The sequence below is a fragment of the Indicator indicator genome, chromosome 1, assembly GCF_027791375.1.
Source record: "Indicator indicator isolate 239-I01 chromosome 1, UM_Iind_1.1, whole genome shotgun sequence".
Classification (NCBI taxonomy): domain Eukaryota; kingdom Metazoa; phylum Chordata; class Aves; order Piciformes; family Indicatoridae; genus Indicator; species Indicator indicator.
This window is the reverse complement of record NC_072010.1, coordinates 73,281,200-73,295,516: the sequence shown is the minus strand read 5'-3', so window position 1 is coordinate 73,295,516 and position 14,317 is coordinate 73,281,200. Positions and strand designations below refer to the sequence as shown.

General features: G+C 37.7%; 1 protein-coding gene across 7 annotated transcripts in view; it reads left to right on the top strand.

Annotated features, from left to right (window-relative positions):
- HERC2 (HECT and RLD domain containing E3 ubiquitin protein ligase 2) overlaps nt 1–14,317 on the top strand; it is a 110,502-nt gene that overhangs the window by 46,810 nt on the left and 49,375 nt on the right. For all 7 annotated transcript variants that reach the window (XM_054400547.1, XM_054400539.1, XM_054400564.1 and 4 more), the window contains exons 23-43: nt 172–342; nt 447–550; nt 674–824; nt 1,439–1,653; nt 2,616–2,748; nt 2,857–2,984; nt 3,105–3,300; nt 4,547–4,683; nt 5,203–5,376; nt 5,467–5,603; nt 5,691–5,842; nt 6,179–6,370; nt 7,091–7,278; nt 7,799–7,991; nt 8,545–8,727; nt 9,310–9,494; nt 11,177–11,324; nt 11,418–11,614; nt 11,850–12,080; nt 12,724–12,859; nt 13,427–13,570. In XM_054400547.1, coding sequence (XP_054256522.1) covers nt 172–342; nt 447–550; nt 674–824; nt 1,439–1,653; nt 2,616–2,748; nt 2,857–2,984; nt 3,105–3,300; nt 4,547–4,683; nt 5,203–5,376; nt 5,467–5,603; nt 5,691–5,842; nt 6,179–6,370; nt 7,091–7,278; nt 7,799–7,991; nt 8,545–8,727; nt 9,310–9,494; nt 11,177–11,324; nt 11,418–11,614; nt 11,850–12,080; nt 12,724–12,859; nt 13,427–13,570 — 3,495 coding nt within the window. The remainder of the gene's footprint in view (nt 1–171; nt 343–446; nt 551–673; nt 825–1,438; nt 1,654–2,615; nt 2,749–2,856; nt 2,985–3,104; nt 3,301–4,546; nt 4,684–5,202; nt 5,377–5,466; nt 5,604–5,690; nt 5,843–6,178; nt 6,371–7,090; nt 7,279–7,798; nt 7,992–8,544; nt 8,728–9,309; nt 9,495–11,176; nt 11,325–11,417; nt 11,615–11,849; nt 12,081–12,723; nt 12,860–13,426; nt 13,571–14,317) is intronic.

Below are 14,317 nucleotides of genomic sequence, written 5' to 3'. Positions count from 1 at the left end.
TACAGGTTTGAACTTTTTTGAGCTGTTTTGACTTTTCAATGTATCAAAAGATAAGTGGCCTTTGAACATAAGTAAAGAATGTGGCTAGGCAACTGTTATAAGAATACTCAGAAAAAAACTCAGTTTCTGTTTTGCTGTTGATAAATTCTCAATTCTGTTTTATACCTTTAGGTTCATTTTTTACTGGCCAGAGTAGCAGAAATAACGAGGAGGTGATGCTTATACGTAAAGCTGATCTAGAGAACCACAACAAAGATGGAGGATTTTGGACAGTGATTGATGGGAAAGTGTATGATATAAAGGACTTTCAAACCCAGTCTTTAACTGGCAGTAGCATACTTGGTGAGAATCAAGATCTGAATCAAAGACAAAAAGTACTTCTGTTTCCAAAGCAGATAGCATAACAGGTTTTAGACATTATACTGACTACCTCATTCTTTCATTAGCTCAGTTTGCAGGTGAGGACCCAGTTGTTGCTTTGGAAGCTGCTTTACAGTTTGAGGACACACGGGAATCAATGCACGCCTTCTGTGTTGGCCAGTATGTGGAGGTAGATATATTATTATTAATTGACACACTTTTTTTTTTTTTTTTAATACTAATGTGTTGCTTTGTCTTCAGAATTCTTGTTGGAGCTCAGTTCTAGATTTCAACTCTTATTTCTTTTGACTAGCCTGACCAGGAAGTGATTACAACACCAGATCTCAGTACTTTGTCATCACCTCTAATAGACACAGAAAGGAATTTGGGTCTTCTTCTTGGACTGCATGCTTCCTACCTGGCAATGAGCACACCACTTTCTCCTCTGGAAATTGAATGTGCCAGTAAGCAGAACTTCATTTTGAGCTTAAATAAGTGATAAATATTTGTCAAAGTATGCAAGAAAAAGACACAGGCCAAATAAATTAACTGGAAATCTAGCACCTCTTTAGCCTGTCTTCTGGAATAGCTCTTTATTCTTAATTGCCACATTCATCAAGGTCCAATAATTTAGCAGGATTTAAATAGGTAATAATTTTGAACAATTAAATATCCAGAATTTCATAGTATGCAAGATACAATATGGCAAGAGAAAGGAGACTCTGTGTAGCACAGATACGTCATTAATTTATATTCAGAGTGGCTGAATCATCTGGAGTGGGATTCTATGTTGTTGGGTATCTTAGCTTGTTGAATAGAAGACATAATTAATTATTAATTGCAGAAAAAGTAGCTAAGATCCTATCATCTCTAAATAGGTGATGGCTACCCAGTTACTTAATTTATTACTTATTTCTTAGTTGCAGGACCCTTTTTGTGTGGGAAAAGGTTTCAACAAGTGGAAGAGCTATTAAGCATTGTTTGAGGCTGTATATGCATTTTATTTGAGGGAACTGTTGAGCCTTTGATAGCTTAATGGTTAGAATACATATTTGTGTTTTTTTTTTCTTTCTTTCAGGATGGTTGAAGTCCTCTATCTTTTCTGGAGGTTTGCAAACGAGTCAGATTCATTACAGTTACAATGAGGAAAAAGATGAAGACCATTGCAGTTCACCTGGTAACACCACCCCAAACAAATCAAAACTCTATTCACATCGATTAACTTTGAGTGACCATTCACAACCTTTTCTCCAAGCTATTGCAGATAATAATATTCAGGATCACACTGTGAAGGTAAGCCCTTGGTAGTTCTGTTCTCAAAAAGTCTTACTTAAGGCTGGACAGTAGTGGCCTGAAACAGTTTTGTTGGTAAAAAGTATCCAGAAGTAAAAAATTGAAAAAGTTATTTCAGAACTGTTTTTTTTGGGAAAAGAGTGGTTGAATACTACTAATGGATATAATTTCTGTATTTTGCTTGATATTTTAACTGTCCATTGTTTTCTTTTGAAATCCTGGGGGGGGAAAACTAAAAAAAAAAAAAATCAGTGTATTCATAAAAAAAAATTAATAATGTGTTACTTTCCATGTCAAGTTTTAGTAGTATTGACAGGCTGTCCTCACCTCCACTTGAACCAAGATGGGATTTTCTTTGTCCAAATGTAGGTGGATTTTGCGCACCAAGTGCTTGTATGCCTTTGTCTTGAAAGTTCTTTCATGCCTTGGGATTCAAGTTTCACCTAATTGGACTTGTGGGTGACCCTCTAAGGTTTACATTGATAACTGTCTTCTGTAATAACTTCAGATTTTCTAGCCCTTTTAATTCAACTTCTTCATGCAAAAAAAAAACCAAAAACAAAACAAAAACAAACCACAGCCCCCCCCCCCCCCCCCCCGCAAAACCCCCCCAAAAACAGTCTTTGAAGGGATAGGGTAACAATAATGATGGTTCAGGAGAAGACAATTAAAAAACATGTTTGGTGACCTGGCTATCTCAGCAGGAGGTAAAAGCAGTAGTAGCTTTGTTCATTGAGCCGTGTTGCTCTTAATACACGAAGAATGATACAGGGTATTCTTTGTTCTATTGGACTGTATTTATGTGTGTTAAAGAGTGCCTACTGTGTTATATCTCACTTCCGAATATTACTTCAGATTGTGGAGGTTTCATATACTATAAATGCTGCTGCAGTGTTTGGGATCCTATTTAACTGTATTTAAACCCCAAATTAAATACAGGCTTGTTGTTTGTTTTTTTGTAGGATTTCTTGTGTCAGATAGAGAGATATTGTAAACAGTGTCACTTAACAACACCAATCACGTTCCCTCCTGAGCATCCTGTGGAAGAAGTAGGACGTTTGTTATTATGTTGTCTTCTGAAGCATGAGGATTTAGGTAGGTGGGCTTACAGTAAAGCTGTGCAGGAATGTACTTTGGACCAATTTAAACTCCTGTGGAATGGTTTTGGAAATGCATATTCAGAGATTGTCTTTTCCCATTAAGGTCATGTAGCACTGTCTCTTGTTCATCCTGGTACCCTTGGAGTTGACCAAGTAAAGCACAAAACCTTACCAAAATCTGTAGTGGATGTGTGTCGTGTTGTCTACCAAGCAAAATGCTCGCTGATTAAGGTAAGCCTCTACCTGCTGAAGCTAAGATTATTTGTGTTCCAATTGTCTTATTGAAAGGTTATATATTACTTATTTTATTGTATAATAAACTATAACCTAATCTTTCAATGCCTTTTCTAGACCCATCAAGAACAAGGACGTTCTTACAAGGAAGTTTGTGCTCCTGTCATTGAGCGTTTGAGATTCTTATTCAATGAACTACGTCCTGCAGTTTGCAACGATCTTTCTATAGTGTCTAAATTTAAACTTCTGAGTTCCCTGCCCCGATGGCGAAGTGTAGCTCAGAAAATAATTAGAGAAAAAAGGAAAAAAAGAGGTAAGGCAACACGAATGCTGTATTTTCTTTTAAACAATGAAAATCAACCTAATTCCAAGGTTTGCTAGTCTGTATTCAACTCCGGTTAGCTAAAGCATCAAAGCCATTTGCTTTCTGCTGAATTTCGGTGAAGTTTTCTGAATCACTGGGTATGCATCAGTTTCTATAGCAAGAACAGGCAGAGAAGAGAGTCAGGTTTAGGTAAGACATACTTCTTTGTATTCCAGCATATTAAAAATGATCCATCAGTATTAATCACTGTGGTTTTAGTAAAATTTAAGTAGAAATGGTGTCTTAGTAAAAATAATGCTTTTAGTAAAGCAGTGTATTCAAAGAATTACGTGCCCAGGTGGTCAGTGCCCAGTGTGCCCAGGTGACCAAGAAAGCCAAAGGCATCCTGGCTTGTATGAGAAACACAGTGGCCAGCAGGAGCAGGGAGGTGATCATTCCCCTATACTCAGCACTGGTGAAGTCACACCTTGAGTACTGTGTTCAGTGCTGGGCCCCTCACTACAAGGAGGACATGAGGTTCTGGAGTGTGTACAGAGAAGAGCAACGAGGCTGGTGAAGGGCCTGGAACATGTCACCTACAAGGAGTCTCTGAGGGAGCTGGGAATGTCAGTCTGGAGAAGAGGAGGCTGAGAGGAGATCTTATCACTGTCTGCAACAACCTGAAGGGAGACTGGAGTGAGGAGTGGGCCAGCCTCTTCTCCTTGGTGTCAAGTGATAGAACAAGAAATGATTTCAAGCTGTGCCAGGGGAGGTTCAGACTGGATTCTAGGAAATACTTCTTCACAAAGAGGGTTATCAAACCTTGGAATGGTCTGCCCAGGGCAGTGGTGGAGTCACTGTCCCTGTAGGTGTTTAAACAGCTTGTGGACCTGGTGCTTAGGGACATGGTTTAGGACTGCCCTAAACTGGGTTGAAGGTTGAACTGGATGGTCTTTGAGGTCTCTTCCGACCAGATGTTTTCTGTGATTCTGTGAACTGTTTAACTGGAAGTAAATTAGTGTGATGAACAAACAGCAAGGTGCCTTTTAAGTTGTTCTTCAAAGATAAGAGTGGACTGCAGACATTACCAGAGCTAATAATAGTTGGACATGAAGTTCACCAAGAATACATTCCCACTTTATTACAGGCAGATGTTAAGTATCCTATATGTTTAGACTATAATACAAAGCTAAAAATGTGAAACTGTGGAATGTTATCAGATTATAGTAAAAATAATTATTTTTTTTATGTCTAGTGCCAAAAAAATCTGAATCTGCTGATGTGGAGGAATCCAAAATTGGAAATCATGAGAGTGATTTAGAAGAATCCTGTGTGGTACCTCACAGTCCTGTACCTATAGATAAAAGGCCCATACCAATCAAATCTCCCAAGGTAGGATGTCAGGTATTGAATTGGCCTCATGAATAAAAATGACAACAGGAAAAATTGTGACCTAAACCGTGATTGCTGTAACTTGACATTTAATATGTTGATAGTGGTGTTTGGGATATATAATTACGATGCATTGTTTTAGTGAAAGCTGGAATAATTATTAAAAATAAGCTTGTGTACTGCATATTTAGAATATGTAATGATACCTTCTCTAATTTTTACATTGTTGATAATTTTAGAAGTGCTAAGTTAAAGTTTCACTTCAAAATAAAAGGTAGTGATGAGTTACTTCCTCTTTTTTGAACATTAATGTATTTGAAATTTTATGCAAAGTTGTAAACAAGACAATGAGTTACACATAATACTAAGCTCGTTCCTGGTTTGGAAGAAGTTTGTTGGTTTTTTTTTCCTAGAGTATTTTAAGTTTATACATGGTTTTACATCAAAGAACTAATATTTTCAGTAATTTAAAATTAAATTATTTAAAATGGTTCAATATGCTACCTTCCTGTTTTGCAGGATAAGTGGCAGCCACTTCTGAGTACAGTTACAGGTGTCCACAAGTATAAATGGCTGAAGCAAAATGTCCAAGGCTTGTATCCACAGTCTGCCCTCCTTAACACCATTGTTGAATTTGCACTTAAAGAAGAACCTGTGGATGTAGAAAAAATGAGAAAATGTTTATTAAAACAGGTAAGATGGATGAAAATGGGCTTGCGTGTGTTAGCAGTTTGCGTATGACAATTAATTTTTTTTTCCTCTTTCTTTTGTTCTCTTTTGCAGTTGGAAAGAGCAGAAGTTCGTCTGGAGGGAATAGATACTATTTTGAAATTGGCAGCAAAGAATTTTTTGCTCCCATCCGTGCAGTATGCAATGTTCTGTGGATGGCAGAGGCTTATTCCAGAAGGAGCCAATATAGGGTAAAACTTCTTGTTGCTTTTGCTTTTGCAATTCTTCAGCAAGAAACAACCAACCAACTTATTTTTTGTTGCTCTTTTTCTGTGAAGGGAACCTCTTACTGACTGCTTGAAGGATGTGGATCTGATCCCACCATTTAACAGAATGCTGCTGGAAGTAACTTTTGGAAAGTTGTATGCATGGGCTATTCAGAATGTCCGGAACATCTTACTGGATGCTAATGCAAAATTTAAAGAACTAGGTGAATCTCATCTTGTTGCGTTGACTGTATTCAATTAATATTGCTCATTTTTTTTAAAAGTTCCCAATAGGATTCTTAAAATCACTTTCTTTGGTTTGTCCTGAGAATTTCTTTCTGCCCATCCAATGTTGTTCAACCATCCCTCCTTCAACTCTTTTCAGTGTTGAAGAGAGTGTTGCTGATTTCCCAGCAGCAGACGATTGATTGCTCATTAGTAACATTTTACCATTAAAATCTAAAGTATAAACAGTTACATTTTAAATCAGACAAATCTGTGACCTATTACCTTGTGGCTCCAAAGTGTCAACTGTCTTATTTATAATATGTTTGAATTAGGTGTGCAGCCTGTTCCTCTGCAAACAATTACTAATGAGAATCCAGCGGGACCAAGTCTTGGAACTATTCCACAAGCACGTTTTCTGCTGGTCATGCTCAACATGTTGACACTGCAGCATGGTGCTAATACATTGAGCCTCCTCCTTAATTCTGGCATGTTAGCATTGACACAAACAACGCTGCGACTGATAGGTACGTCGTCTTCTTGTTTGGAAGAAAGCATGTGTTATATAAACCTCCTGTATTACATCAGTTAGTGTACCCAAACTACAGAATTGCTTTGCTGGTTAAAGATAGTACTTCATGCAGCATTTATTTGGTCATGATTTTTCTCCTAAGCCTTTACTTTGGCCATCCTTTACTAGAATTCAGGAGTGATAGTGCAGTTTTGCTGGAAACATGGAAAATTTAGAAAGAAAAGCCTAAGAATGGCTCACTTTTTACTCATCATTTCATTTGTTCTATCTATTAAAGCAGTTTGCATATTTAAGCTGGAAGCTTCCTTTGTTCTGTTGCAAGAAGTACTGTGGTGTTTATTGCCATGATTCAGGTTCTCTTTGTTTGTTGGTTTTCTTAGATAATAGCAAATATTTGTTCTTGTAACTTGCACCTAAGTAGAGTACTCATAAGAAGTTTTTCCCCAAAAAATCTGTTAGTAGAACATTTAGCCAGTGGACTCATCATTGTGATGTCTCTGTGATTTGTCACTTGTTCAATTTAAGTGTTTACATTTTTGTGCATTCAAAACCATTATATCCTAGCTTCCTAAAACCTCACCTCATTATATCACTGTATCTGACTATTTTTGCTTTTACATTGCAGATCATATGTGCCTTAAAGTGTGACAAAAGTATGTATAAAAACTTGTAGCTGGTTTAAGTTTTTTGTGTGGGGTTTTTTTTTCCTCTTTAGGACCTAGTTCTGACAATATTGAAGAAGATATGATTGCCTCTTCTCATGGAGCTTCTGCAACAGTCCTAGAAGAGTCAAGAAAGGAAACTGCCCCTGTTCAGCTCCCTGTTTCCGGACCAGAGCTGGCAGCCATGATGAAGATTGGTACCAGAGTGGTGAGAGGGGTAGACTGGAAATGGGGTGATCAGGTACAAATTCTTTCATGCAGATTTGGGTGTGCTAAAATCTAAAATCTCTATTCAGTGGACTGTCTGAATTTCATGTTCAAACTTTAAAGGTCCGTTTACATTTCAGAGACTTGGAGAATTAACAAAATAGATTAATTATTTGGTTAACTTTATTTTTGGGTATGACAATTCTTTTTTAGTGAGACTGTTCTGATTCAGGGTTTAACAGGAAACTGGATCACTTCTTTTGCTACAGTATCGTACGCTTTCAGCTAGATGTTTATGGCACTTGCATAGCACATAATAAAATAGTTGTAAACCTGGGGAGTGCTGCAGTTTACTGGAAGTGATTTCTGCAGTTTACTGGAAGTGATTTCCTTTGAAGACTGAGAAACGCTTTCTAGTTTTATGCTGGATTTTGAAATATTGTTGAATGTTTACTAGCTAACCATTAGGTTAGCAGCAAATGAGCAACTATTTTATGAACTCTGGATAAGAATTAGTGTTGCTGATGGTGTAACTTGAGCCTCTCTTCTGTCAGGATGGACCTGCTCCAGGTTTGGGTCGTGTGATTGGAGAATTGGGAGAAGATGGTTGGATTAGAGTGCAGTGGGACACTGGAAGTACAAATTCTTACAGAATGGGGAAGGAGGGAAAATATGATCTCAAACTGGCTGAACCACCACCAGCAACGCAGCCTACAACAGAGGATTCAGACACTGAGGATGACTCTGGTAAGAAAAAAAGTTTTTTTAAATAAAAGTGGGAGGCAGAATATTAGTTGAATTCCAAATTCGATTTAGTATGAAATAACTTCTTTCACAGGAGGAAGTAATCATCAAAGATGATTAAATTCATACACACACATTTCTGACTAGCATATTTCGTAAGATATCTTCACTGTGAGATAGGAGGATAGAAAGGATGGTATCACATCTGTTTCATATGTATGGGCTGAACTATTATCTAATGGGAATAATTCCAGTTATGTATACTGAGAGGTGTACATTTTAACATACACTAAAGTCGTTCTAAAGTGCAGAGCTTTTACATGGCTTAATTATGCATCTGGTCACACTGCTTCCCTATTCTTGGCACTGCTTTAGGAATTTCTGTTAAGCTGTGTACTCCTAGAAAATAACTTGAAAATATCTACAAAATACCTGGTTTATAGTTTGCTCTTGCAGTTGGAAATAAGGAATCTTCTTCATGTCAACTCATCTTAACAAATACAACAAAGGTACCTCAATATTAATGTATTCTTTTGCCTTTTGTGTCTCCTTTCAGAAGGGGAACAAGTTGAACGGAATCTCCACCCTACTTCCATGATGCTGACAAGTACTGTGAACCTGTTGCAGACACTGTGTCTCTCTGCTGGTGTTCATGCTGAAGTCATGCAAAGTGATGCTACTAGAACTTTGTGTGGCCTACTCCGTATGCTTGTGGAGAGTGGAACAATAGATAAATCAGGTATCTTACATAGAAACAATCTGATTCAGCTGTGTTCTTCTGGTTTGTGGTTTGCTGTCTTGTAACTTTGTAAATCTTTTGTTACTAGTTTTTAATCCTGAAAGCAAAGGCTAGAAAATGCATTTTCAGAGCTTTTAAAATCTTAATTGTTAACAAAGGCAACAGAAGTGATCTTGAGTGTTCTTGGAACATAAGCAGTAAAAACTGGAGAAGTGCATGAGATGTGGAGCATGAGGATGTGTATGCTTGTCTTATGCAATGAATTTCTTATCGTTCTTTTTCTGCTTAGAGATAAGAGTATGTCTGGGTATGTCATACTCATTTCCATAGCTTCTTTGTAATTTCAGAAATAATGATGCTGACTGCTTTGAAATGAGGAAGCAGTATAAGGGTGAGAATTGTTTTAAAGGCTTATTTAATGAAATTAATTACAGGCTCTAAAACTGAAATTAATAGTTGATGTCAAGACAGTGGAGTAGTTCAGTGTTACGATTTGTCCAAAAAAGCCCAGTGTAGTATATAGAGAATTACATAGCTGGCGGAAAAGTCAACTGTTATATGTATATATCTTTTTGTTTTTAGCTTCCTTGCCAAATAAATTAGTTTATAAAGAACAGCATAGGAGTTGGTGCACGTTGGGATTCATTCGAAGTATAGCACTCATGCCTCAGATGTGCAGCACTCTTAGTACATCTCAGTGGATAACTTTGCTAATGAAAATTGTTGAGGGGCATGAATCTTTCACTGCTGCTTCACTACAGAGACAGGTAATGTGTGTATTTCCAAATTTACTTTGATAGGCAATGAATTTGTAGACTTTAGTTGTCCTTAAAAAAAAGTTTTTTTTAGAACACAGATGGGATATGTCCTTAAATCAGTTTTTCATTAACTGGAAAAAGAGATAACACGTCTTCCTATATTTAAGATTCTTTTTTTTTTTTTTTTAAATATACATCTGTGAATATACATCAATAGTTCCTTCAGGGCACTACAGACTGCCTTCTCCTATTGAAAATCCAAAAATTTTGTTCAGATGAGAAGCCAAAACAGTATTGTGAAAATACATTCCATAAACTCTCATATTATGTTTCCTAGAAGTTAAATTAAGAAAAGCATAACATAAAAGATAATTAGGAAAAATGTGCGATTTCATTTTCAAGTTCATCAAATTCTGTGTTACCAGCTGTCCCTCCTCTTTCCGTAGTAAACTGTTGTTATTATTTTAATTGCGGTCTCTCTTAAGAAGCTTCATCTTTTCATCTTATGTTGGTATTGTATTTCCTTTGTCCCCTTTCTCCTTTTATTTTCCTTGTCCTTTTTTTTCCTCCCCTTCCTTCTTTCCTCTTTCCTTAGCATCTTGTAATGTGTTTTTCATGAGGTTGAAAAGCAACCTTATTATGGACTTAAGTCTTCAAAATTTTAAGGCTTGGGGATCAAAAGATCTTCTTACTTTTTAACTAAAGCCTGTTCATTTTTGTCTGATCTTCTAGGAAATTCTTGCTAGTATTTTTAATATGATGAAACTTCTGTCATCATCCAGGACTTACAGCATTGCAGTCATCTGTGCTGTTCAGGGAATACTGTAGAGAAATTAGCATTCCTCATGTACCAGCATCTAATATAGTAACAAGAAAAAGACAAGACTTCGAAGTTTTAGAAAGATGTGTTAATGACAGAGGTTTACAAGAAGAGAGATCTCTTCACTGTTACTGGTCACTTGTTTGTGTTATACTGGTTGTCTTCCGGATAGAAGATGAGGAAACTCAAAACCTGAAATACTCCTGTTCAGAATGTGCAACTCCGTCTGCTCTTTCATACTGCAGCACTGCACCTTGTCGTGTTCCTTGTCAGTCCTACACTGAGTGTCTAGGCTTAAGGCTGCCAGCCTGTTCCTTCCGTACTGTTACAGGCCTCAGTTTCACAGTAACTACTTTTGAGTATCACTGTGGTTGCTTTTTGCCTTCTTGTATCATTCAGCTTTAAAACTCATGACTTTTAATTATCATATCTTCATTGCAGAACGCTTGGAAACTTTCATTCTGAAATAGTACTAAGATTTTAAGTTCCAAGTATGGAATCTGTACAAACCTTCCCATTCTGTGTTCCCTTTTTTCCCCTATATGTTTTAGTCATTTACATTGTTTGTATGTGTTTGTCTCATGTCCTGAGTATTGAAGAGGTTGTATTCACTAATATATGCCAAGAAAATTGCTACTGCCATTGAACTGGCACAACTTCTTTGACAATATTCTTTAGCAAACTGAACAGAAGATCAGTAGCTCTGTAATTCCACAGCTGGAAAGAAATGAGCATTACAGAAGGAACTACAAAGGGAGGCTAACTTTTAAAATGTCTGTCTTGTGTACTTCATTTGTTTGAGGATTTTTTAAAATATTAGGTGACTAGAATGGAATAACACGAATTTTTAATTTTATTTTTTTTTTTTTAGATCCTTGCTGTACATTTACTGAAAGCAGTACTTCCATCCTGGGATAAAAATGAAAGGTCAAGAGACATGAAATTCCTTGTGGAAAAGCTGTTTGGATTTTTAGGCAGCCTACTTAGTACTTGTTCTTCAGATATCCCACTACTCAGAGGTAGAGGAATTTTCCCTCAGAGGATTATTTTTTTGGTGTAGAAAATACATTTGTTAAATGGATAATTGTTGTGCAATTGCTTTGTCTTTCTAGAGTCTACTCTGAGAAGGAGAAAGGCCAGGCCCCAAGCATCTCTAACTGCTACTCACAGTAGTACTTTAGCAGAAGAGATAGTGGCACTGCTGAGGACACTCCATTCGCTCAGCCAGTGGAATGGACTCATAAACAAGTACATCAACTCTCAGCTAACCTCCATCACCCACATCTTTGCAGGAAAACAGTCAGAAGGGGTAGTTTCCACGTTTTAAAATAAGCTCATTTTTATAGCAATATTTATTTTGAAATGATAAATATTAAATGTTTATAAACAATACTAAGCTTAATTTTGAAACCATATTTATAATTTTATATGCATGTATTTGTGTTGTGATTTTTAAATTGAAGTATGCATGATTAAATTTATGTTTTAAAGCAGATAGTAGTGTATGTTTTCTCCCTACAGTTAATTTTACTGTTCTTTGTTAGGCTGTGTTGGATGACTACTTTCCTGACACTGAAAATCCAGAGGTGGGAGGCCTGATGGCGGTATTAGCAGTGATTGGTGGCATAGACAGTCGCTTGAGACTGGGTGGACAAGTAGTTCATGATGAATTTGGAGAAGGCACAGTGACGCGCATCACCCCCAAAGGGAAAATCACTGTACAGTTCTATGACATGCGAACATGCAGAGTGTGCCCTCTGAATCAGCTAAAACCAGTAAGTTGATTCTGTGATGCTTTAACACAGGGAATTTGTGGTTAAAGACTCAGGTATGGTGCAAAGGAAATATTTGTTCTTTATTGGGTAAAGGCATTGACATTCAGTGCTCTGAATGCAAATCTAAGATGGCACGCATGTGCACCTCTGTATGGCCTTTATTGTTGAGGAGGTGAAAAGAGAAGGGATTTGAGATGAAGCCCTTTGACTTGAGGTAAAATCCAAAGTCATGACAATGTGATTTATAGCTCTTACATGAGAGACACTTACTTGTATTAACTGTATTTACTAATGAATGTAGAAAGTCCTGGGTATTTTCATTTGAATCTTAATCAAGTTGGCTAATGGCCTTAGTTAAAGCATGGTCAAAGTGCCTGGGCTGCTCCAGGGACTGCAGTTCAGTTCTGGCTTGCTCTGACTGTCTTGCTTTCAACCACATAGACCTGCAATTGTGTGGTATAAATACATGCTTAGGAGCTAGCAGTGTAGGGGATAGAAATTCTCTCCAGTTGTTCCTGATCAAGAGCAATAAGTTGAATGTTACTTTTTCTCTTCAGTTAATAACCATTGAAACTTCAAATGATTTTGTAAAATTTTGGAAAACACAACTGCAGTTTTGTTTGGTTCTTCTCTCACTGTCTAGCTTCCAGTTGTGGCTTTTAATGTGAACAACTTGCCTTTCACTGAACCTATGTTATCCATTTGGGCTCAACTAGTAAATCTGGCTGGAAGTAAAGTGGAAAAACAAAGAATGAAGTCTCCCAGTCAGAGTCTTTCAGGTACAGTTGGGGTTTTCCTGGGTTTTTTGTTTTGTTGTTTGTTTGGTTAGTTTTGTTTGGTTTTAAATAGATCAGTATACTCCCATGAAAAATAATTGCAACAGCAAATATAAATAAGGAAGAGTTTTCTGGAGTCTTAGGTTTTTTTTTTTTTTTTTTTTTAGCCAACAGTGACTAGTATACCCTTATAGGACAAGTTTAGCTGTGAGATGAATTGCCTTGCACTTAAGTGGAATACTGCTTTTTTAATTGGATGAGAAAATATTTAGGTGGTTTAGGAGTGGGCCTCTTGTATTGAATGGCTTAAAATAATTGGATTGTATAACATCTTAACTACATCTTAACATCTATACTAGCTGTATGTCAGTTGTACGGTTGTCCATGGTGTGAGAAGTAGGAAGGTCATGTCACAGACTGTGTGCAGACTTACCTAGGTGCTGTTCAGACTATCTCATACAGTGAGATACGATGTAAACTCATTTTTGAACTGAGGTTGTATAAATGATAGCCTTTATTGTCTGATAGAAGAGATTCTTAGTGCTAACACCTGTTTAATGTTTATAATAGGTCAAGTGGATTTGGATCTTCTGCGATGCCAGCAATTAAAGCTGTACATATTGAAGGCAGGCCGAGCTCTGCTTTCTCACCAGGATACACTAAGGCAAATCTTATCTCAGCCAGCTGTTCAGGAGTGTACATTAAACCCTGCAGGTATTCTGAAATTCAGCCTGAGTGTGCTGCTGTTTGTTTAGATGGTAGATAGAATTTGTGACTGTTGCTAATGGCAGTTGGAGAGTAGACATTACAGAATCACAGAATTAACCAAGTTGGAAAAGACCTTCAAGATCATGAAGTCCAACCGATCACCCAACACCAGCTAATCAACTAAACCATGGCTCTAAGTGCCTCATCCAGTCTTATTTTAAACACTTTCAGGGATGATGACTCCACCACCTCCCTGGGCAGCCCATTCCAATGGGCAGTCACTCTTTCTGTGAAGGATTTCTTCCTAACATCCAGCCTAAACCTCCCCTGGCACAGCTTGAGACTGTGTCCTCTCGTTCTGTCACTGGATGCCTGGAAGAGGAGACCAACCCCCACCTGCCTACAACCACCCTTCAGCTAGTTGTAGGAGCAGTAAGGTCTCTCCTGAGCCTCCTCTTCTCCAGGCTAAACAACCCCAGCTCCCTCAGCTGCTCCTCACAGGGTTTGTGCTCCAGACCCCTCACCAGCTTTGTTGCCCTTCTCTGGACACATTCCAGCATCTCAACATCTTTCTTAAATGGAGGGGCCCAGAACTGGACACAGTACTCAAGGTGTGGCCTAACCAGTGCTGAGCACAGGGGTACAATGACTTCCCTACTCCTGCTGGCCACACTATTCCTGATTCAGGCCAAGATGCCATTGGCCTTTTTGGCCACCTGGGCACACTGCTGGCTCATGTTCAGCCTACTGTCA